The sequence below is a fragment of the Tamandua tetradactyla genome, chromosome 5 (assembly GCF_023851605.1).
Source record: "Tamandua tetradactyla isolate mTamTet1 chromosome 5, mTamTet1.pri, whole genome shotgun sequence".
Classification (NCBI taxonomy): domain Eukaryota; kingdom Metazoa; phylum Chordata; class Mammalia; order Pilosa; family Myrmecophagidae; genus Tamandua; species Tamandua tetradactyla.
The window spans coordinates 175,083,860-175,109,129 of NC_135331.1; the positions used below are offsets into that span (position 1 = coordinate 175,083,860).

At 38.1% G+C, this 25,270-nt stretch overlaps 1 protein-coding gene across 1 annotated transcript in view; it reads right to left on the reverse strand.

The window, feature by feature from the left end:
- FRK (fyn related Src family tyrosine kinase) overlaps positions 1 to 25,270 on the reverse strand; it is a 135,960-nt gene that overhangs the window by 19,343 nt on the left and 91,347 nt on the right. The window contains exons 3-4 of the mRNA XM_077162708.1: positions 5,492 to 5,655; positions 3,683 to 3,851 (exon numbers count right to left, since the gene is read on the reverse strand). Of these exons, the coding sequence (XP_077018823.1) occupies positions 3,683 to 3,851; positions 5,492 to 5,655 (333 nt within the window). The remainder of the gene's footprint in view (positions 1 to 3,682; positions 3,852 to 5,491; positions 5,656 to 25,270) is intronic.

A 25,270-nucleotide genomic window follows, 5' to 3' on the forward strand; every position in this document is an offset into this window, starting at 1 on the left:
CTAGTATTCACTAGTATTTGTGCAAATATCATTTCCACTGATGGTCAAAGAGATTGACCCATTCACCACGCTCTCTATCTCGAAGACTTCACAACTAATATTTCAACCCAATCAAAGATGAATTTTGTCATCCTAAGCTAACATTTGTGACTCGATTATTAATGAAGAGTTAGAAAGGAGTTACTGGTAACTCACAGATCATTTCACACAAGGTTATAGGAAGTATGTCTTTTGGTCTTCCCTTTGAGAATCTAGAAATCCAGATTCCAGTTTCAATCAGGAAGAACCCCAGTGCTGCCACTAGCTTGCTGTGTGATCTTTTTTTTTTTTTTTTTTTTGCATGGGAAGGCGTGGGGAAACAAACCCGGATCTTCAGCATGGCAGGTGGGAACTTTGCCTGCTGAGCCACCATGGCCTGCCCTGCAGTGTGATCTTACACCGTTACCAAACCTCTCTGGACTTCAGTTTCTTCATCTGTAAAATGTAGCTATTTATCCCATTGACATTATAAGACCGTTTTTAGGATTATAGCAATGCCTGGCACATGAGTATTCAAAGCTTGTTAACTATTATTAAAACCAAACCAAACAGACCAACTGTAATTTTTCAAAGGCTGAGGAGGGAGAAGGGGCAAGGAACTTATTAAGGGAGAATAGAGGCAATGGCTGTGCCCCCTCTTCTATAAGTTTTCTGAGCTCTCTCAATTCCATCTCTACCACATATTCAAATGGGATTAAATTTGAATTATAGTAGCAAAAGGAAGCAAGAATAAAAGAGGCCCCTAAACCATAATAAACAACTTTGTTACAACTAGTTTGGCCTATTGTCAAATATGGATATAGTAAACACGCGTGCGTGCACACACGAATCTGATTCATGCAGCTCCTTGTAGTAGCAGCATTATTATCATTATTCAGATAATTCAAATATACGACATATTTTTATGCTAATGCTTTGGGTGGTCATCAAATTCATAGAACAGAGGATACTTAAATCATTCAAGAGCTGAAATTGTGGTGCATCCGGGGCCTGTGTGGGTAAAGGCTGCTCAGGGCACACCTCCACGGCTACACCAGCTCCAGCTGACCACACGCAGAACAAGGGAAGCCCAATCTGAACCCAGCTAGTAATGCAACATTAAATATTAATTTTTGCCTGTCAAAGCTACTGTGGGAGTTTATTTCAGGCCCATCTTTAGTGCGTGGTAGTCTACTAAAAAATAAATAGCTGCTAAGATTGATTAATGGTCCCAGTGAAGTGAAGACATTTAACCAATCAACAAAGCTATTTGCTGCTATTACACTGTAAATCAATAATATGTATTCCTGTTGGAAAGAACTCTACCATGGCTTCTTTTTTAATATAATAAATCTGTTTTTTTGTTGTTCTCTTTTGACCTCTAAAAGGCCTTCCTTAGAGAGCAGTGCTAGGATGGATAACTAGCTACCTCTTTTTGGGAATGAATGATTAGAATGAACAATAAAGTTTAGTCTCAATTGTCACAGCAAGATTAAGACTCAAAAATATGTACACATAGTGATTGTGAAACCTCCAGTGATGGGATGGACTGTCTTTACCTGGAGCTCGTATATGGCATCTGGTTACTTTAATATGCTTCTCCTTGCTTGCATATGGCAGATGAAAATGCCGATGCTTAACTCTTGTACTAGCAAATTTCACTTCAATGGACTACATCTGTCAACAATGCCACCGAAGCTCACATTTGCGAATAATTCACTGTGTTTACTTTATGTACATTGACTCAGTTTGTCCTCATAAAACCCAATGAAGTAGCAACTATCAAAACTTCCACTTTCAAATAAGAAGATGCAGAAAGTTTCACAAATTGTCAAAGTCACAAAGTACAGAGCCAAATTTGAACTCAAGTATATGTTATGCCAAAGCTTAAGCTCTTTACTTTTACACCAGAGGATCCCAAATTTTCTCAGTTCCGAGAGTATCCTTAGTGTTCCCATTTACAGTGCCCCTAGGAAAAAATGAATACCTAACAGTTATGCTTATTTAATGGTTAGGTTCAAACAACTTAATTAGAATTTGTATCCTAACAACTTAATGGCCAATGGAAAAAGTAATACAGATAAGATGAAAGAAAAATATTTATTTCATTCTTAAATACAATTCCTTGCTAAAGATATATATGCCCTGTCATTAACTGTTCCACACTGATTTTTATATGACATGTACTTTTGATCACAGCAACTACCAAAAACCCAGCTTCACAAAAGTATAACGTCATCAAAAGGAATGTAACATGATCTATTGTTGAGTCTGTGAATGACTTCAAAACATCAAACAGACAATGTGGTTTTCAAGATGATTATCTCAAAACTTTAAGTATGCTGTGCTACTACCATGAATTCAGTGTGGTTCTCTAAGGTGCCTTGGCAGACAGCTTGGGAACCATGGTATTTCTATACTACACAGCTTGCTACCAGCAGCAACCAGGAGCTCAAATCCCTGACACCAGAGGGCTTTTCCAAGCTCAAAGAATTCTGGGCTAGGTAGATAATGAAGGAGCCCAGAGAATATCTTTCTAGCCTATAGTTATTATTTTATCTTATTAGAAGTAGATATAAAAGGCTACTGAAGTAACATTGCATTTTTGTAGGACATGGCTTTTATAGGGTGTGATGCAAGAGTGAGAGATGTGGGTTCAAATACCAGCTCTGCAAGTTACTGAAATTTGAAATAATAATGATAATAATAACGAGAACAATAATAGCTTTTACTGGCTGCTTACCATGAACCAGGCACTATGCAAAGCAATTCCACTAATGACATAATTTTATCTTCATAATAAGCTTTCTGGGTTGGCCTTATTATTATTTCTATCTTACAAATGATAAAACCGAGGCATGGAGTGGCTCAGAAATTTGTTCACAGTCTTATGACTAGTAAGCATTAGGAAAGTCACTAAATCTATCTTTTTCCTTCTTTAAAATCTGGGGGGAAGTGGAGGATAATGCTTGGCTGAATAAATATTGATATTAATAAACTTTTACTTGCCGCCCCAGGGAAAAGGAAGATGGAAGAAAAAATAGCTCCTGAATTTTCAAATATGATGCCTTTTAGATGGACCATTTTTACCTTTTTATACACAATTAGTATTGAACAAAATAGCTCAAAGTTTCCACCTATTTTTTTAAGTATTTTCAGTGAGGCCAGTATTTTTTTCACTGAGACTAGAGGAAAATGGAAAGCAGAATATTGGAGGACTAGAACATAACTCCAGAGGAGAGAGGCATTTTTGACATCTTGAATTTGGGGATATTTTAAGATTTAGCTGTTGCCTCTTGGTCCATATATTCTCCTCCCTTCATATTCTAAAGTTTTGCCCACAGGCTACAGTCACCAGGACTATAGAGTAACAACAACACGTCCTTGGTGCCAGGTGCAGCACTGGCCTGTCTCGTCAACTCTTGGACTTGTCCAGTGACAACCTGAGCTCATTAACATCAACATATGCCCACAGGTGCAGGGTTCCTGTTTAAAGTGATGGAAAAGTTTTGGTAACAGATGGTGGTGATGGTAGCACAACATCATTATTGTAATTAATACTACTGAATTGTATGCTTGAAATTATGGGATATTTTATGTTGTATGCATGTTAACACAACAAATAAACTCCACATATGACATTTGAGCTTTGAGATTCTCATACCTGGTTTTAGCATTTTTACAGCTACTGGAGTGGTGCTGTTCCATAGACCTTCCCACACTTCGCCAAACTGCCCTGAGCCCAGTCGTTTTAGAAGCTGGACAGAGTCGCGGTCTATCTCCCACTGGTCCACAGTTTTATATGACAAATCAAAAGGAGCTGGGACTTGTACCTGTTATGTGGAATAATTAGAATACTGGTAAGAAAAGAAGTTAGCTTTAGCATGTTTTCTTGGTTGAAAATAATAACCTAAGTGCTTTTCAAAAGAAACATAATGTTTAAAACATAATATTGCAAATATTATTTTGCTACTTTAAAACAATTGTGGGAGAAGTTGCATCTTTGCCTCATCCGATGGAATTACCCCCAACTCCTGCTATGTCAGGCACCTCGCTGTCCACTCTCCATGGCTCTAGGATATTTTCTCTTTGCCTCTTTGCCTAGATAAAGACTTCTAAATTCAAAGCCCAATTGAAGTCCCTCTTCACCCACAAATCTTGCCCAAATTCTCTGGCCTGTAGCATTTAATCATTTGCATCATATAATTTTGCATAATTAATTTTTTCATCAATTTTTTTAAACTCCTCTTCATTGATTTAGTCACTTGTTCATTCATTTTAGTAAACAAACATTTTTTAAGTATGAACCAGATGCCATTTTATAACCAAACAATCAAAGCCCCTGCATTCTTAGAGTTCATGGCCTCATTTAACATTTACCATCAGTTATTTATATTATTTCCCCAACCAGACCAGAAGCATCTCAACAGCAAAGATGATAGCCTGTGCTTCTTTGTAAAACTTTGTCCCTGTCAGAATTCAACAGTATTGACTGAATTGAATAATTTTAGGTCATATCTTTGCATCAGGCAAGTTATTTCTTAGCATGAACATACACACACTTGAAAGGACATTCCTGTACCATTAAAGCCATGTATATTTATATCAAAATTACATATTTAATTTTCAGGATTTAAGTCGATAAATTTTGTCCATGCTGAGAAAAATTCTTCAGCTCTTACTTATCCATAAAATTCTCATCAGTGTCACCAGGAAAATTTCACTGATTCCCCAGGTGAAAACTTCATGGCTGGCTATTTCTTCAACAGCACAAGAGACTTGAACACTGACAAGGTGCTGAGGACTTGCCCCTCTAGGGCACGTGACTTCTACATAATCTTTCATATATCTAGGTAAAACATGCGAACAACTGAATAATGATAGATGTACATAAAATTGATCAAACATTATCCACCCTTCCAAATGTTATCTCCTCCCCCAAAATAGTTAATCCATGTGCAGACAACTCAACCGGAGTAGTGAGCCTGGCGGTGGTAGACACAAAAGGATAAATGTTGTATGATCTCACTGATATGAAATAATTACAATAAGCAAATTCATAGAATCAGAAACTAGAATACAGGTCACCAGGGGCTGCAGTGGAAGTAGGGAATGTGGAGAATGCTTAACTGGGTACAGAGTTTTCATTTAGGCTAATGGATAGTGCTGAAGTTAACACAACATAGAGAATATAATTAGCACCACTGAATCATATATTTGAGTGTAGTTTGGTTAAAAGGGGCAATTTTATGTTGTGTTATAGAATAGAATTTTGTACAAAAAAATTTGTCCATAGTTATCAGGGGTTTATAGATTTTGAACCTAATTTATTAGGTACGTAAAGGTTCAAAATTGTTGAATACTCTTGGGGAATTGAATTTCCATAATTATATAGTGAGCCTTGCTACTCCAATAATCTTGTATGTCTTTAAACACACAGATGGGTAATGACCACAGTTTGAATGCATTTCACCTTTATACATGGGTTTCCCAATTTGACACACAAGCCATCACTAATCTTGGTGTAGTGGTTCACGAATTCATTCAATGTTGAAAAGGTTTTCCTCCGGGTAAGAAAAAAGCCCCCTTCATCCAGTCTTCTGATCCTGTAGTGTTTCACAATTCCTTCATCTAGAACTAGAACCCAAAACAGATCTGGTTAATACACTTGCCAAGGCAGAGCAGATTTATTTATTTTGTGGTGATATTTTCAATGTATGAGACCAAAGCACCATGAAATTCTACTCATTTCTCAACTTTTTTTCAGAAAGGAATTAAAGAAGTTTACAAAGGATGTATATATCAGAATATAAAAGAAAAAGAATTGGGAAATCATAGCGAACCAAATATAAGATGAAAAGAGAGGAGTGACAGTGCTAAATTAAAAATACATGCTTAGTCCACCTAATACACATGATTAAAACAAGCTATAAAATTGACCCTATCATTCTAGTAATACAAAGAAGGAAACATAATCAGTTTCATGAACCACAATGTCCATAAGATAAAATCACAACAGTGTTCAGAAACAGTTCAACTCTTCCTGGTACAGAGACCAGAGAGAAATTTCTCCCATGTAACTCTATAACATGGACATCTAAATAGAGTAAACAGTATTCTCAGTATTATCCTATAATAATATAAGGAATTCTGCAGGGCCAGTCTTCAGCTGTCCCTCAATGTAGGCTGACATAATGCCAATGCAGTCCAATAAAAGCAATTCCACAGCATTGGAAAGCAAAATGATGTAATCCACATATACTGCTTTCTGCAGTATGGCTTATTCCAAGGATAAATCCTATAGCATCTACAGGAACAGACTGCATTCTTTGTTTTTTTTTTTTTAGGCAGTCTGACTTATAGTGAATATTTTGTTGTTTTTGTCCACTACCAATCATTGTCCCTTCTAGTAGCAACACCCTAAATTTCTTGAGATTCTTTTCTCCTCCAAGGGTATGTCATCCAAGGGGAAAAACCCTGAGAAAAGGAAAGGCACAATCACAGCAATCAGATCAAGGAGACTCATTTGCAGAACTCAGTTAGAGAGCTCTAGGAAGACAGGAAGAGGCTTTTTTGTTTTCCCACGATTGGGTACCTAGAATGGCTGATAGAATTCTTGCTCCCAGATAGAGATAGCTTGTCTGAGAAAACAGGCAGCATATTAGAAGGTAGAATCTTGATATGGAGGGTAACACTGAGCCCCTGGAGCCAGCCAAGCTTGAGTTTCAGCTACAGGAGTAAATTAATTTCTTGCTCAACTAGTTTGAATTGGGTTTTCTACACTTGCACTCAAAAGAATATTGACAAATGAGCTTCATACCTATTATTTCACTCAGCAGAGCTATTGATAGATATTGAGTAGCATTTGCCATGAATACAGACAGCTATTCTGAATTTCCTGCTAAATACAAATTCTTGTTTTTCAGTAATTAGTCAGGCTGGAGCAAAGCTTTCATCGAAGTAAAGATTAAGGAGAGGAGCATCCAATTCCAAAGTGGAGGTTTACTGAGGGAATGCCAATGGCTAGGACAACATTTTTCTCACAAACTACTCAGCACACACAAGAATAGGTGAAATGAAATTAGACAGTTAATGTCAAGTGCTGGCAAGAAAGCAGAATAACTTGAACCCTCATATACAGTCAATGGAAGTGTAAATTTTTACAATGACTTTGTAAAACTGCATGTTATTATCTACTAAGGTTGAACATAGCCAACCCTATAATATAGCAATTCCTCTCCCAAGGATTTACAAACAAAAATGCATAACATATTCACCAAAGGACATGTATAAGCTTTTAACAGCATTATTTATAGGAGTTTAAACCTGAAAGCAAACAAAATTTCCATCAATGGACTAATAAATTGTATATTTGTTAGATCAAATACTACACTGCCTTACAAATAAACAAAATGCAATTAACTACATGCAATAACATGAATGATGACTCTCACAACCCCAAAAATAGGATTCCATGAATGAATTATGACTCTCACAACCCCCCAAAATATGATTCCATGACTAAAAAGTTTAAAAACAAAGAAAATTAATCTATGATATTAGAATTCAGGATGTCTACTGGAAGGCAGTTAATCCAATCTGTGGTACTAGCAGTATTAACCCTACTATTGCAATTTTAATATTCTATCTCTTGACTCCATGCTGGCTACATAAGGTGTATTCACTTCATGCATACTCATCAAATCAAATGCTTTTGAGCTGTGCACTTTCTTGTGTGTGTTATACAACAATTTAGAAAATACTAAAAATTTGGTTATATGTCCTGGTGTATGGATAAAAGGAAGTCAAGGTACATCATGGCACATGTTAAATTATTTCAGTCTGAAAAATTGTTAAGGTAAACATTACCTAATTCTCACTTTGGACATCAAATGTTCTCAGTTAAGTACCCATAGAACATTAACTGAGCAGGGTAATTTTCTGGTGAGTGTTGTAAGAAAACTGGTTACCAAGTCTCCTCCTAGATAACTGAGTAAGCCGACTTGTGGTATATATAGGGGGATGGTGTTATAAGCCAGAAAAAATGCTAGGGAATATCATTCAAAATGAAAACTTTGGGGGTACAACAGTGAATCTGAAGGTAGCTTTTCTATAACAGCATCAACAACAATACTGTAACCAATACACCAGCCAAGCACAACTGACTATTTAAACAGACACACCTTCTGTTTTCTTCACAATACCCTTTTAAGCTGTATTAAGTGAGGCTAATGTTCCCCTGTCTCTAAGAAAGCTCCAGCAAAGCCCATAACTTTTCTGCTTACTTTTAGGTATCAGATGGTCCAGTTGTCACTTATAATCATGAACACAGTCTCAACTCAAACTTGGAATGCCCAGTCCAACATATTAATCATAATGCTCTATTTGATTTAATGTCATACATTCTCCCCTTCATAGTTTAGGCCTGCTTCAAGCTGGAAGGCAGTGGTGGGAAAGGTGAAACAGGGGTGGTTTCTTCTCTGTTTCTTGGCCTTTATTGCTCCCTCTACTCCCATCCCTTTGCACTGGGTTCTAAGTGTTCAGGTTAACACAGAGGGAAGAGGGGAGGTAAAGGATGGAGATGGTCTGCTTGGACCCACACCATTGTCAGCAGGCTTTGCACTCAGCCTGGCAGGTGTTTAGGCTGACCCATCTCTTTCTCAATGCCCTGTGGAGATTTCTCATCTCTGCAGGACTTCTTACCGAAATTGCCAAGATAGTGTTTCCTTGACTGTCTATACCTGATCCCCCTCCAGCTTCTGTTTCTTATCTCACTCACCAAACTCTCCCCATGGACCGCTCCTCATCTTCTGTCCCAAGCCCTCTTGAGGAGAACCCACACTGCTCCCAACCATCTACCTATAGCCCCTAGCACAGTTGCTCATGTAGGGGGCACACTTATGGTCCTGAGACACCATGAATCCCAGTCACTGGAAGGACAGGCTGATGCCACAAGTACCTCTCTCCTACTGTCAAGGCTGCTATATTCCCCCACTAGTCTACAGAGAGCAGAGAGCAAGAAGTCAGAGAGGTCCTTCTGAATCTGCTCTCTAGGTACAGGGTCCCACTCCTTCTCCTGAGAAGAGAGGAGGACTCACGGTGTGGCAAAAGCTCTCTCCAAAAATAAAATGCCATCACCAAATCCTTGCTCCCTCCCATTCCCTGTACCCTTTCAGATCATTAACAAGCTGAGCGATCCAAGAGTTGGAGTACCTGTCTTTGACTACTTCTTTATCAACTCTGAGTATGGGCCTCTGGCTTTGGAATTTCACTTCTACTTCATCTTGATAGCTTCAGTGAACACTTCAGTTTTAACATCCTGTTATACTCACCAACATTTGTTGAACCAAGCACTATGGTAATATTCTTTTATATTATCTCAGTTTATCCTCAAAACAGTCATACAATGTCAATATGACTACACAGTCCATATTATAACTGTAAAAACAAGCGGATGGAATTGACAGGATTCAAATTTGGGGTGTTGTGACTCAAGGAATCCTTCTGCCAACTGGATAAGTATATCCAGTTGTCTAACTGGATAAGTACATCCAGTTGTCTAAGACACCTCCAGTCCATGACAATAAATGGTCATCTGCATACAGAAGTGGGAAGTGTATTTATCTCCTCCAGAAGGGTTTTAAATTATTATTATTGATGTGATCTGGAGCATACCTTTGTACTCTCAGAGCTGTTAATTTACCTTTCCCACTGACTCTGACTTTTGGGGCAAAATTAAGGTGATTGCCCTGAATAATCACCAAATAGGTTTATAGAGGGTTTATATGAGGATATAGTGCTTACCTCGTAATAGTTTGCTGTGTGTGGATCAAAAGGCTAAGGCAAAGTAAAAGAGAGCTGGAAGCATTATTGTGTTAGTCTCAATTCATTTCTCCATAATGTAATAAAAATATTAGACATAGAATGATTGCTAAATATAAAGTATATCTACAATTTATATAAATTGTTGGCTGAAACTTCAAGGCTTGCAATCTATCAAAAAAGAGGAGCATATATTATAGCTGAGATGTCTAGTAAGCCACCAGGCCTGTAATTGGAAATCGTGGGGAGGGATAAAAAATAATTCCCATTTGTTAAACAAAATGGACTGGCTTCTGGTACCAAACTGAAGGTGAATACGTGGAAATTAAACATGACCTTAGTAATTTCTTTATATGTACCACAAAAGGTATGATGGTATTTGGGCTATAGACTAAAGTTAATAGATCCCTGAAGGATTGAGGTACTCCTGGTGATTTTATTAATATGGGGTACAAATCACAATGATTGATATGGCCTTGGCAATTGCTATTGATTATAATGAAAGCCTAAATAAATGCTTGCCAACTCTTTGTAAGTACAGATTTAAACTCTCATATCTAAAAACCAATACTTGGCAATACATCTAGAGTTTTCAAGCAGAATAAAAGTAATTTTGTTTAATAGAAAAAAGCAATAGACTGGGAGATGGGAGACTCAGGTTCCAATTCAACTAGTACATGACTGAAGAGTAAGTCAATCCCACTGGGCCTGGATTTCTTCATCTTTAAAATAAAAGAGCAGGCTTTAAAAAGTCTCCAAATTTCCAAATGTTTCCACCTTAGTGTTCAAACATTTCTGATGTCTGTTGGCTTCAGTCTCTGAATTCTGACCCTTTTTTTTTTTTTGGTCTTTTCACAAAACTTGAGTCAATTCTTTATTTCTTTTAACTTAATCTGTCATGTTTTATTTTTTAGGAATAAAATGGATCTGAACCCTACACGTCAAAATGTTAACATCTGCTATATCTGGATAGGGAGTTATACTGATATTGCCCTTTGAACTTTTCTATATGTTCTCATTTTTCAAAAATCAGTCTGTTCAGCAGTAAAACCAGAAAAGCACACACAGTAAGCCACTAGGGCAAAATGTGGGAGAAAATTTTATGGTGTCAATATGCAATCTGGCTAGCACTCAGTGAGTGAATGGTACTTAAATCCTTTTTTTTCCAATTTTTTTATTATTAATATTTTTATTACAAACAGTGAACAGACACGCAAACATTCTTGGCATACAAACATTCTTGACATGGTTACAATCAGTGACTCACAGTATCATCACACAGTTGTGGATTCATCACCATGATCATTTTTTTGAACATTTGCATCTCTTTGGCAAAAGAAAGAAAAAACTCATAATGCCATACCCCTTACTACTCCCTTTCATCGACTGCTAGTATTTCAATCTACTCAATTTATTTTAACCTTTGTTCCCATATTATTTGTTTATTTTTGCATCCATATTTTTATTGAGTCCATTCTTGCCTTTTGAACTCCCCTGTAGGCCTTTCCTTTCTTATGAATTTTCTAATGGTTGGCGTCTTCTTTCATGCCTCACTTGAATCCTCAGACCAGCCTTCCCTCCCCAAATTATGTAATGTTCCCCTTCCCCCAGCTTCTTTTGGTCAAACCACCCCATTTACCTGAGATGGATTTATCACAGTAGAGGCAACTCCATGAGATCAGGGACTCTGCTGTCTTAATCAACTAAGTAGTCAGAGTTTGGTACATAGTAACAACTACCAAAAACATCTACTAAATGGATGAGTGATGTCACCATTTCCTGGATTTGAAATGAAATGAAAGCTCCTGAAATATCTGCTGCAATATTAAATTGGTAAGTGGAAACAACCCAAGTGTTCACCAACAGATAAATAATTAAACAAAAATGTGGTTCATACATACAGTGGAATATCATTTAGCGCTAAAAAAAGGAACGAAATTCCAATACCTGCTACTACATGAATGAACTTTTGAAAACATCACAGTGAATGAAATAAGCCAGACACAAAAGGACAAATACTTAATGATTTCACTTAAGATGAAATACCTAGAATAAGAAAATTCATGAAGACAGAAAGTAAATTAAAGGTTACCAGGGAACCAGGGGCAAGGGGATGGAAGGAGGGAGTGGGATGGAGAATTAGTGCTTAAGGGTGCAGAGCTTCTGCTTGTGGTAATGAAAATGTTCAGGTAATGGATGATATCACAATATTGTGAGCATAGTGAATACCGCTTGAAAGTGGTTACAACAGGAAATGTTGAATTTTACATACATTACCACAATTAAAATACTTTTAAAGTTAAATAGGTAATTATATAAATACTTCCAAGACTTCCCTGGAATTTTATTTTAAAAGGCAGGAAAACAAGCAAACTCAGGATACAAATACTACTAGGGGACAGTCCCTCAAGCCTTGATGTAATTTCTTTTTTTTTTTAAAATTAATTAACGGAAAAAAAGAAATTAACCCAACATTTAGAAATCATACCATTCTACATATGCAATCAGTAATTCTTAACATCATCACATAGATGCATGATCATTGTTTCTTAGTACATTTGCATCGGTTTAGAAGAACTAGCAACACAACAGAAAAAGATAAACAATGTTAATATAGAGAAAAAAATAAAAGTAATAATAATAGTAAAAAAAAAAAACCTATAGCTCAGATGCAGCTTCATTCAGTGTTTTAACATGATTACTTTACAATTAGGTATTATTGTGCTGTCCATTTTTGAGTTTTTGTATCTAGTCCTGTTGCAGTCTGTATCCCTTCAGCTCCAATTACCCATTATCTTACCCTGTTTCTAACTCCTGCTGGACTCTGTTACCAATGACATATTCCAAGTTTATTCTCGAATGTCGGTTCACATCAGTGGGACCATACAGTATTTGTCCTTTAGTTTTTGGCTAGACTCACTCAGCATAATGTTCTCTAGGTCCATCCATGTTATTACATGCTTCATAAGTTTATCCTGTCTTAAAGCTGCATAATATTCCATCATATGTATATACCACAGTTTGTTTAGCCACTCTTCTGTTGATGGACATTTTGGCTGTTTCCATATCTTCGCAATTGTAGATAACGCTGCTATAAACATTGGTGTGCAAATGTCCGTTTGTGTCTTTGCCCTTAAGTCCTTTGAGTAGATACCCAGCAATGGTATTGCTGGGTCGTATGGCAATTCTATATTCAGCTTTTTGAGGAACCGCCAAACTACCTTCCACAGTGGTTGCACCATTTGACATTCCCACCAACAGTGAATAAGTGTGCCTCTTTCTCCGCATCCTCTCCAGCACTTGTCATTTTCTGTTTTGTTGATAATGGCCATTCTGGTGGGTGTGAGATGATATCTCATTGTGGTTTTGATTTGCATTTCTCTAATGGCCAGGGACATTGAGCATCTCTTCATGTGCCTTTTGGCCATTTGTATTTCCTCTTCTGGTAGGTGTCTGTTCAAGTCTTTTTCCCATTTTGTAATTGGGTTGGCTGTCTTTTTGTTGCTGAGTTGAACAATCTCTTTATAAATTCTGGATACTAGACCTTTATCTGTTATGTCGTTTCCAAATATTGTTTCCCATTGTGTAGGCTGTCTTTCTACTTTCTTGATGAAGTTCTTTGATGCACAAAAGTGTTTAATTTTGAGGAGCTCCCATTTATTTATTTCCTTCTTCAGTGCTCTTGCTTTAGGTTTAAGGTCCATAAAACCACCTCCAATTGTAAGTTTCATAAGATATCTCCCTACATTTTCCTCTAACTATTTTATGGTCTTAGACCTAATGTTTAGATCTTTGATCCATTTTGAGTTAACTTTTGTATAGGGTGTGAGATATGGGTCTTCTTTCATTCTTTTGCATATGGATATCCAGTTCTCTAGGCACCATTTATTGAAGAGACTGTTCTGTTCCAGGTGAGTTGGCTTGACTGCCTTATCAAAGATCAAATGTTCATAGACGAGAGGGTCTATATCTGAGCACTCTGTTCGATTCCATTGGTCGATATATCTATCTTTATGCCAATAACATGCTGTTTTGACCACTGTGGCTTCATAATATGCCTTAAAGTCAGGTAGTGCGAGACCTCCAGCTTCATTTTTTTTCCTCAAGATGTTTTTAGCAATTCGGGGCACCCTGCCCTTCCAGATAAATTTGCTTATTGGTTTTTCTATTTCCGAAAAATAAGTTGTTGGGATTTTGATTGGTATTGCATTGAATCTGTAAATCAATTTAGGTAGGATTGACATCTTAACTATATTTAGTCTTCCAATCCATGAACACGGTATGCCCTTCCATCTATTTAGGTCTTCTGTGATTTCTTTTAACACTTTTTTGTAGTTTTCTTTATATAGGTTTTTTGTCTCTTTAGTTAAATTTATTCCTAGGTATTTTATTCTTTTAGTTGCAATTGTAAATGGGATTCATTTCTTGATTTCCCCCTCAGCTTGTTCATTACTAGTGTATAGAAATGTTACAGATTTTTGAATGTTGATCTTGTAACCTGCTACTTTGCTGTACTCATTTATTAGCTCTAGTAGTTTTGTTGTGGATTTTTCCGGGTTTTTGACGTATAGTATCATATCGTCTGCAAACAGTGATAGTTTTACTTCTTCCTTTCCTATTTTGATGCCTTGTATTTCTTTTTCTTGTCTAATTGCTCTGGCTAGAACCTCCAACACAATGTTGAATAATAGTGGTGATAATGGACATCCTTGTCTTGTTCCTGATCTTAGGGGGAAAGTTTTCAATTTTTCCCCATTGAGGATGATATTAGCTGTGGGTTTTTCATATATTCCCTCTGTCATTTTAAGGAAGTTCCCTTGTATTCCTATCTTTTGAAGTGTTTTCAACAGGAAAGGATGTTGAATCTTGTCAAATGCCTTCTCTGCATCAATTGAGATGATCATGTGATTTTTCTGCTTTGATTTGTTGATATGGTGTATTACATTAATTGATTTTCTTATGTTGAACCATCCTTGCATACCTGGGATGACTCCTACTTGGTCATGATGTATAATTCTTTTAATGTGTTGTTGGATACGATTTGCTAGAATTTTATTGAGGATTTTTGCATCTATATTCATTAGAGAGATTGGCCTGTAGTTTTCTTTTTTTGTAATATCTTTGCCTGGTTTTGGTATGAGGGTGATGTTGGCTTCATAATGAATTAGGTAGTTTTCCCTCCACTTCGATTTTTTTGAAGAGTTTGAGGAGAGTTGGTACTAATTCTTTCTGGAATGTTTGATAGAATTCACATGTGAAGCTGTCTGGTCCTGGAGTTTTCTTTTTAGGAAGCTTTTGAATGACTGATTCAATATCTTTACTTGTGATTGGTTTGTTGAGGTCATCTATTTCTTCTTGAGTCAAAATTGGTTGTTCATGTCTTTCTAGGAACCCGTCCATTTCCTCTAAATTGTTGTATTTATTAGCGTAAAGTTGTTCATAGTATCCTGTTATTACCTCCTTTATTTCTGTGAGGTCAGTAGTTATGTCTCCTTTTCCATTTCTGATCTTATTTATTTGCATCCTCTCTCTTCTTCTTTTTGTAATCTTGCTAAGGGCCCATCAATCTTATTGATTTTCTCATAGAACCAACTTCTGGTCTTATTGATTTTCTCTATTGTTTTCATGTTTTCAATTTCATTTATTTCTGCTCTAATCTTTGTTATTTCTTTCCTTTTGCTTGCTTTGGGATTAGTTTGCTGTTCTTTCTCCAGTTCTTCCAAGTGGACAGTTAATTCCTGCATTTTTGCCTTTTCTTCTTTTCTGATATAGGCATTTAGGGCAATAAATTTCCCTCTTAGCACTGCCTTTGATATGTCCCATAAGTTTTGATATGTTGTGTTTTAATTTTCATTCACCTCGAGGTATTTACTAATTTCTCTTGCAATTTCTTCTTTGACCCACTCGTTGTTTAAGAGTGTGTTGTTGAGCCGCCACGTATTTGTGAATTTTCTGGCATTCCGCCTATTATTGATTTCCAACTTCATTCCTTTATGATCCGAGAAAGTGTTGTGTATGATTTCAATCTTTTTAAATTTGTTAAGACTTGCTTTGTGACCCAGCATATGGTCTATCTTTGAGAATGATCCATGAGCACTTGAGAAAAAGGTGTATCCTGCCATTGTGGGATGTAACATCCTATAAATGTCTGTTAAGTCTTGCTCATTTATAGTAATATTCAGATTCTCTGTTTCTTTATTGATCCTCTGTCTAGATGTTCTGTCCATTGATGAGAGTGGTGAATTGAAGTCTCCAACTATTATGGTATATGTGTCTATTTCCCTTTTCAGTGTTTGCAGTGTATTCCTCACGTATTTTGGGGCATTCTGATTCGGTGTGTAAATATTTATGATTGTTATGTCTTCTTGTTTAATTGTTCCTTTTATTAGTATATAGTGTCCTTCTTTGTCTCTTTTAACTGTTTTACATTTGAAGTCTAATTTGTTGGATATTAGTATAGCCACTCCTGCTCTTTTCTGGTTGTTATTTGCATGAAATATCTTTTCCCAACCTTTCACTTTCAACCTATGTTTATCTTTGGGTCTAAGATGTGTTTCCTGTAGACAGCATATGGAAGGATCCTGCTGGCGTCTGGGCATTTAGTCAGATTTCCCTTTCAACAGGTTGAAAGATTTTTCTGTGAAATCTCTGGGTTCTGTTTTTCTTATCCTGCCCAGTAGGTGGCGCTCGTGGCACACGTTTGTCTGCGGGTCCCACCAGTAAAAGGTTCTGTGGGTCCTTTAACTTTGGAAAACTCTCGCCGTGGGGGAGGTTCGCCAGTCGAAGTGATTTGGAAGAGTGCCAGCCGGCCCGGGGGTCCGAACGCAGGGAGGGTCGCCGGCCGCCGCAGCCCGGGAGAGCACTCGTCCGATTTTCCTAGTCGGCCCAGGGCGCCAAGCATGGTGGGAGGGCGCCAGCCGCCGTGGCCCAGGAGAGTGCACCATTCCCAGCCAGACCGGGGAGTCACGTGTTTTGAAGGGCCCCCCCCGGTCACCGTTCTCCTTGGCCTGGGGATTTCCGATCCAATTCTCTCCATTGGTCCGGGGGGCCGTGCGTGGTGGGGGTGCCAGCCGCCGTGGCTTGAGGGGACCGCCTGCCCAATTCTGCCAGCTGGCCCAGGAAGGAGGAGGGGAGGGACTCCGGCCGCTTGCCGCCCCACCCGGGGAAGCCCGCGCCCCTCAGCGATCTCACCGGAGCGGGTTCTCCCAGCCAGTCAGCCGTTCCAGGATGGGGTACGCTGTCTTTTTTATCTCTGTCGTGGCTCTGGGAGCTGTTCTGTATCATTTCTACTCCCCTAGTAGCTGTTCTGGAGGAGGAAAGGTGAAGATGGCAAGGCTGTCGAGGACGGTGGCGGAGGAGCTGGTGAAGACAGAAGAGGGTACAGTGGTAGTTGGAGAGCCCCTGGAGTAGGAGGAGAAAGGGAAGGACAAGATGGCGGATGGAGCACCGCCAGAGCAGAAGGGGAAAGAGAAGGGCAAGATGGCGGCGGGAGTGCCGCCGGCGGAGAAAGAGGAAGAGGAGGGCTAGATGGCAGCGGGAGCGCCAGTGGAGAAGGGGGAAGAGGAGGGCTAGATGGCGGCGGGAGCGCCACCGGCGGAGAAAGAGCTTGATGTAATTTCTTGATTTTGAAGCATGACACAGAAATAACTAGTCCCTCTATAACTGGTATGATGGGTACTCACAGTGGTTCATTCAGGATTTCAATCTGAATAAGACTGAAAGATAAATTTTAAAATTAGGCCACAGAAGCTATACCAGGGGAATTCAATACTTCACAGTTGAAGTGAAGATATTTTTAATTACATATACATCCTCAAGTAATCAAATCCAAAAGACATGACAATTTTTTAAAGCGGTTTTATTAGTGCAAGTACACACACTTGCAAATTGTCATTCCCAATGAAGATTAAATTTAGAAAGAAAGGAATTTTCCACTGCCTTTCTAGTTCATTGTAATCTTTATTATTTGAACTAAACCTGTTCCAAATTCTACAGGATATAAATGAATGATAATGCTTGAGCCATCCTTATTGTGATGAACTATGAACTCAGTTCACATTACTTAAGCATTTTAATTTTCTTTTTTTTCTTTGTTAAGCATTTTAGTAGTTCCACTACAGAAAATATCAGGCTAACTATAAAATATAACAGAATCATCCATCAATAAACTCAATAGCTTTAGACTGAATGAACTGAGCTAAAAGGCCAGGGATCATGAGTTTACGTTTATGACATTTGACCTAGGGAAAAATGTTTCACCTGTCAACTGATTAATCTACCAGAACATGTCCAAGAATTAGGATGTATTGCAGAGATGTGGGTAAGCATGGGTGAAGACTTCAAAAGGTTCATCGAGTGTTGAAAGAACTCAGCAATTGCTGCCCACTATCTACATGGACTGTACGCTCCATGGACCATAGCATGAACTGCATGATTATTCAACCGCCTTCACATACGGAGTACCTGATTCTCAAGGGCCATGAGACCTAGATGGGTCTGATGAGTTCAGTTGTATTTTCCAGGGCCAAAAGCATTTAATTATGCAAAGGTGGTAGCAGAGACCTATGTAGAAGCCCAGTTTCTTCCAAATGGTGAGGTCTTACTTTACATTGTCTCTGATCACAGAAAAGGGTTTGCCTGCCATTACACAAAGGAGTGCTTGGGAGATTTCACCAAAAGGCACCCTTAAAGAGATCTGACCTGACTCTATCACACTGACAACACATTATTCAGAAAGAAAACATTAAACAGTTATGAGAGTAAATAATTATTCCAAGAGATTCTAAAGTTATCATTTTTAAGGACAAAGGCGCAGAAATTAACTATGGAATATGACATAAAATTCGAGGCTGCAAGTGTACTATACCAAGACACCTAGCCAGCTCAGTGAAAAATCCGTCATTATGTAAGTAAACAAATGACAGATTGAGATTTTCATTTTTCAGCCAGTCTTCTGGCATGATCAGGGCATAGCCTTATTCCTCCTGACTGATAATAATCTGTTCCCAAACTGAGTAAAACAATATGACTTAGTTGATTGAGCAAAGGATTGAAAATCAAGAACTCGCTGCCCTAATCTTATTCTGCCAGTGATTTGTTCTTTGACCTTAGGCAAGGAATTTCATCTCAGTTTCCTTATCTAGAAAATGAGAATAATGATCTTATCTATATACCCCCCCAGGGATAGTTTGAGTGTCATTGTTCACAAAGAATGATTGATATTTCTAAATGTGCAATGTGTGCGTATGTATTTATATATCATCACTATTATCAAATAGGTATTGTCAACAGAAGAGGCACTGCCAATGTAACATTTTCTGTTCTTTACACAGAAATGGCTACATAACACAATGGCTCCCAAATATAATAAGTGAAGAAATTGCTATTAACTCTGTGGGATAGAACTGCTGCACTTGTACGTTCCTGTTTGCTTTCCATTTGTAAGATTTGCTTGTACTTTTCAAAACTGTTTGGAAGACAACTATGAAAATCCCCCGCACATATCGTTGCCTCAGAAATCATGCTAAGGTAATTCTATACCAACAGGTAATTAGCATGTAATTGAGTTACTGCGTTATACCCCCAACTAAAACACAATTCAAGACACATGCTCACTTTACACTGAATTCTGTTCTACAGCAAAAAAGAGTAGGATGCCAGTATGAGGCGTTTTGAAAGGAGAAAGTACATCTGTCTTAAAATATTAAAGTGGTATCTGAAGAAGAATTGTTCTCTTCTTTTCTGGTTGGTGATGGGGGATCTACCAAGAGCAAAGGGAACAAACAAAATTGATCCTTATTACAAATACAACACAACCCTTAGGTCCCAAAGGGCACCTGACTCCCTGCTTCTTGCCAGGAATATTCAGTGTGCAATAGGCATGGGTCACTAAGTTTAGTATTAAACTGGCAGTTCAGTGAAGCAAAGATCCATTAAGAAAATGTTTACGTTAGTTGATGCAAAAAAGCTTTCTAAAAAGAGCTATCTGAGAATACATCTGATAGCTCACCTGCCCTGAGCCTTTCAGAATTGCTACCTTTAGAGAAGCCCAGCCAAGCTTCCTTTACAGTAAGAGGCAACAAAACAAGTAAGGCCTGAATGCAAACAAAAAGAAACAAACAAAAAAAACCCCTGCTGTCTCTTTTATATTATGCAGCACAGACATGATCAGACCAAACCGCATATCTGCGTACATGTTTGTCACACTTTTGAGAAAAATGTTGGCCCTGTCCTCGAGATCCCTATGGTCCAGCCCCTTATGGAAATAGGCCAACCCCCACCCCCCACCCCTAACCACTTCCACACACAACAAAGCTGGCTCCTAAATTTCAGAACAGAATGTCAATTTCATTGTTTACATAACTGGTATCTAAAGCAGATGAATACATCTTTATTAATAAGTAATTGAAGCATTCAACATTTTGTCTGATGATGCGATTGAAAATCATCAAACAAAATACAGATGAAAATAGTATCTGCAGCAACAGGTATTTCAGAAAAATTCTGTGGGAAACATATTGACTCTTTTTTTCCTCTCAGGACTCTACTTCTCACTCGGTATTATATCTGCAATAAATCATCAGGGATTAAAATGCTTGTATTATATTATCTCAGTTTCCTAGAGGAAATTTTCCACTGGGTTAAGATTTAATGTGACATGAAAGCCAGTGCATCTACTTTTCAAAACTTACCCAAAGGATGTAAGCCAAATTCATTTAGTTGGTTATATCCCTGCCTGGCTCCAGAAAGATTTGATGGGCTTGCATAAATTATAAAATGGCTCAAAATAAAATGAAATTCAAAATAAATGGAGGAAGGAAATGAGAGAAAAGGTAAAGGAAAGGACGACGATGGCTGGCATGATGTTGCTGTGTTTTACCTAAGGTATCCTTTCGATTCCAATCCACATTCACAAGACACCAAATTTTGTCCCTGTACCTTTCTAGCAGTCAACAGCAAAGAGCAAAGCACATTCAGTTACTTGATTCCCCAAAGAATATAGCAGCAAACTGTTATGCAAAAGAACTATTCCTGTCATCGAAATTAGAGAAATTTCTCACATAGTACCTCATAATGAAAACAGAAAATGTAATGAGCAATATCATCATCAACACTCTCAATACACATTGCAAAGGGCTGGTTCTTATCATGTCTGTTAATCTGAGCCATTCTCCAACATGAAATTCAATAAAAGCATTTGTATGGGAAACTAAAACAACACAGTTCGTCATCCAAAAGAGGCAAAGCAATATGCATGAGGATGTTTATTGCAGCACTTTTATGCATTAAATAACTGTTAAACTGCAGCAAATCTGAAAACAGAGAGTTAACATAAAATTGTGAAAATTATGTAGCAAAAAGAAAAATATATAATGAGTTAAATGAAATAAGAGGGATACAAAATCGAAAGCATACATAAATTGCAAAGATGAGGATCTGTCTGGCTGCTAACATGTCCTAAGTCCTTTTTTACTGCTAGAGAACCCAGCTGAGGTTCCTTATGAAAACCATTAATTGCATAAGGGCAAAGATCATTAAATTTGCCAATATGAAAATAGTTGCATGACATTAGCAGATGTTTGGATATTTTACTCCTTATTTTCCAAACCAATTGTAATAAAGGCATACTGTCTTTAAGATAAGAACACATATATAAGCAACAAAAAGGCAATATAAGATTAAACCACCTAAAGACAAATGTCTGCTTATTTTGCTCAAGACACTTGCCTATCTGATACTTGATATTCTTTATATAAAACCCCATGAACTCATTTCTCGTTGAACTTAGTGTTTAGAACATAATACATCTCTTCTTATATAAGCCAGTGAGAATCATAATGTGTTTCCCTTTTTGCCTTAGCTGCCAGAGAACCCCAGGCTCAACTGATTTCTCAACTGTTGCAATTATCTCCCATTAGAGGCTCAGCAAGATCTATTTCTCTGTTCTTTTTCATTGATTTTTTTCTATGTTTAGCTGTATTTTATACTCTGTTTCAGCACTGTAAGCCACCTCAAAATCTTTTCTTTTTTTTTTTTTTACATGGGCAGGCACCGGGAATCGAACCTGGGTCCTCTGACATGGTAGGCAAGCGTTCTTGCCGCTGAGCCACTGTGGCCCGCCCCCCTCAAAACCTTTTGAGTAAGTAAATTCATACACAAATCAAATGATAAATAGCCAAATGTAATGGCACACCTACTAAACAGAAAGAAGAATTTCTAATGGTGAGAATTGCCCGACATTGGAATCACCCGATTCTCCATGGTTTCTATTTAGAGGAGATTTGAAGTTCTCCTTAGGAGTGATTATTATAAGACATTTCTCAGAAAGGACAAAATTAGAGTCGATGTCCCTTGTAAATTCTAAATTCTATCAATGAAAAGATATTACAGAGAAAAAAAAGAATATATGTGAACTAAAAGAAAATTTTAAGATGTTTTAGTCTCAATTCCTTTTTCACTGATGAGAAAAATAAAATGCAAAGTTGACCGCCTGAGATTTCACAATGTTCATTTTGCAGGGCTGGAATCTAAGACTGTGTCACCCATCCTACCCATCTAGGGTGGCTATGAATGGCAGTAGGAAATGTAGAAACATTTAATGACTTATTTCATGTAAAAAACAAAAAAAGGCAACAATTTATTAGCTTCTCAATAGGGTGTTTTAGGTTTCAAAGCTTTCTGAAAGCCATCATTGCCATTTCAAAACTCTCCCAGAATTCCCCGAAGCCTTCTCCATGAAGCTGAACTGAGTCCCTGAATTTTCCTCCCTTTCCCCACCTAGGGTCAGTAACTAGTAGACAGGCTAAACAGAAGGAACATGAGAGTCAGTGAAAAAGATATACCTTGAAATCAATTTTTATCTTGTGAAATCACAAAGTAACTTCTCCTGTATTAGATAATTTATTTTCTTAGCAAAATATTGTCTCTTTCCATTTTTTTCTCACATTGCTTTCATATATGCAAGACAACTATTGGAAATTTACTAATTACTTATTCTCATTTCCAAAAGCATATAGCTCTCATTCTTGGACATTTCATCATATTGGAGATCCATGAGAGAGATCCCGCTTATTTATTCAGACAAGTTTCAAGTGAAGTTTACAAAGGCAGGCTCTGCCTGTTTAGATGTGGTTTCGTTTTTCAGAGCTCAGTGGTGGCCAACAGAGGCCAGGTGACATTCAGGCAAACCCTTCACACAAAGATAAACCTTGCTCTTGGAAGCCTGGTCAACCTCTTCTTAACTACTCTTACTAGTTCAGGGGTGAACCAGGTGAACAGCTGTGAATTACTCAGGACAACCATCACTGCTCCCAGAAAAACCTTCCAAAGCAGGTCAGTAGTTCCATCTTTCTTTGTAAAAATGTTTTTATGCTTAATAATAAAAGCTATTGGATTTTTATTGAGTATTTGCTTTTAGCAAGCACCATACTAAGTGATTTTAATGCAGTATTTCACACAATCCTTCTAACAACCCTATGAGATATGGATATTATTTTCACCATGTTACAGAGGAAACTAAAATTTATAGAGACATCAAATAATTTTCCCAAGGAGAGACAGCAGGTAAATATCCGTCCCCTTATGCACAAACAGGCTGTCAGACTTTGAAGCCCACATTCTTAACCCCTGCACTGTCTGCCTCTATTGTCTACCAGTGGCTATTTAATAATGAGAGAATTCTGCGGGTATCTATTTCTGCAACTGATTCCTCTGAAAGGAAAATAACAAACTGAGACTTTTCTCCTTGAAACATTTTACTCCATCTATTATCAGAAAACTACTTGTGGCCTCTTTCTTGGCTCGCAGGCCAAGAAGGAATTTCCAGCATCTCCAGCGGACACCAGCCACAGTGCAGGAGGCGATTGCCTGCAGTACCCGGGCGCCCTGGGAGCGGGCGGCTCCAGGCTCTGCGGCCGAGGCCGCGCAGGACCACAAGCTCTGTGACAGCCCCGCGGGAGCCCCGCCCCAGATTCAGAAAATATCCTTTTGAAATCCCAGATGGTTGATGTTTCAACCAGATGGATAGGATGGGACACACTAGTCCTCATGAAGTAAAGATGATGGGAGCGCGTCTTTTAGCAGTGCCAGCTCTCCCGGAAAACAGGAAATTTCGCAGATAGCTCACATCTCTGAAACAGCTTTTATTCAAGCAGCCCGCAGAAAACGTGAATTGGCCAGGGTCAAAGACGACTCTGTCTCTTTGGATGTAAAATGTACCTCTACCATCTCTCGTGTCAAGGCAGCAGTGATGACGATCCGGGGGGTCTGAGGACCATGAGAAAAAGACTACCCTTCACCCCAGCCTCAAACCCTTAGACCAAGAATGACCGGAGAAAGGACAGCCAGAAATGAAGAAAACAAATGAAGAAAGTCAGGAAGACCAACATGCAGATACTTAGAAACAGCACCAAAGGGGGCGAGCAGTTAAAAGCTTAGAGTTCTGGCAGCCAGAAGTCTGTAATCAGTGGCCACAGAGCTGTTCTGTCCACATGCTCTAGGGAAGAAGCCTTCTCGGCTATTCCAGTTTCTGGTTGCCCTGGGCATTCTGTGGTCACCATGCATAAGTTCATTGTCTTCTCTTGGCCTCCTCCTCTTCTCCCAGGGTGACTCTTCCAAGGGCACTTGTCATTGGACTTAGGGCCCCCTTGGATGGTCCAAGATGCTCTCACCTTGAAATCCTTAATTACGTCTGCAAAGATCCTTCTTTCACCCCAGGACACAGGCACAGGTTCTGGGAGTTAGGACATGATCATATCTTTTGGGAGGCTACCTTTCACCCCATGACACCATGTAGATCATGCCTTTTTTTTCCCACTAGATTATAAACACCTTCCACACGATATAAACCATGTAAGTGGACCATATTCTTATTTATTTTTAATTTCACAATAACTGACAAGGTTACATTATATGGAATAGGTATCTAAAGGTAAAAATCAAACAAATAAACAATGACAAGTAAATAGTAACAAACAAAAAATAGAGTACTTATGAGAAGTCCTGAATTTGGATTCTGGCTCTGCTGCTAGGATTGAAGCTCCATGAGACCAGGGATTGTTAACTATTTTGTTCACTGCCATAACCCACAGCGTCTAATATTGTACATACTAGATAAATATTTGTACAACTTTGAGCAAATCATACTGATCTTACTCTGACTGCTAAGGTTTGCATAATTCCTTTGTATGTGATGTGCTGTATATATGTATGTGTTTGTGCAGGTTTTAATCTAATGGTTAAAGAAGGTCCCCAACTTTCTTGTTCATAGAATGCTTACTGTCTCAGTAATTTTACCACAGTGACCCTAGGCCAAAAGAAGTACCAAAAAGTTCTGTAAATTATTAAGTAGTTAGGTCCACAGGTTTTAGGAAGGCTTATGTTCTAATTACTTACTGACCATTTGGAAAAAATAAGAGAAAAATTGAAAATA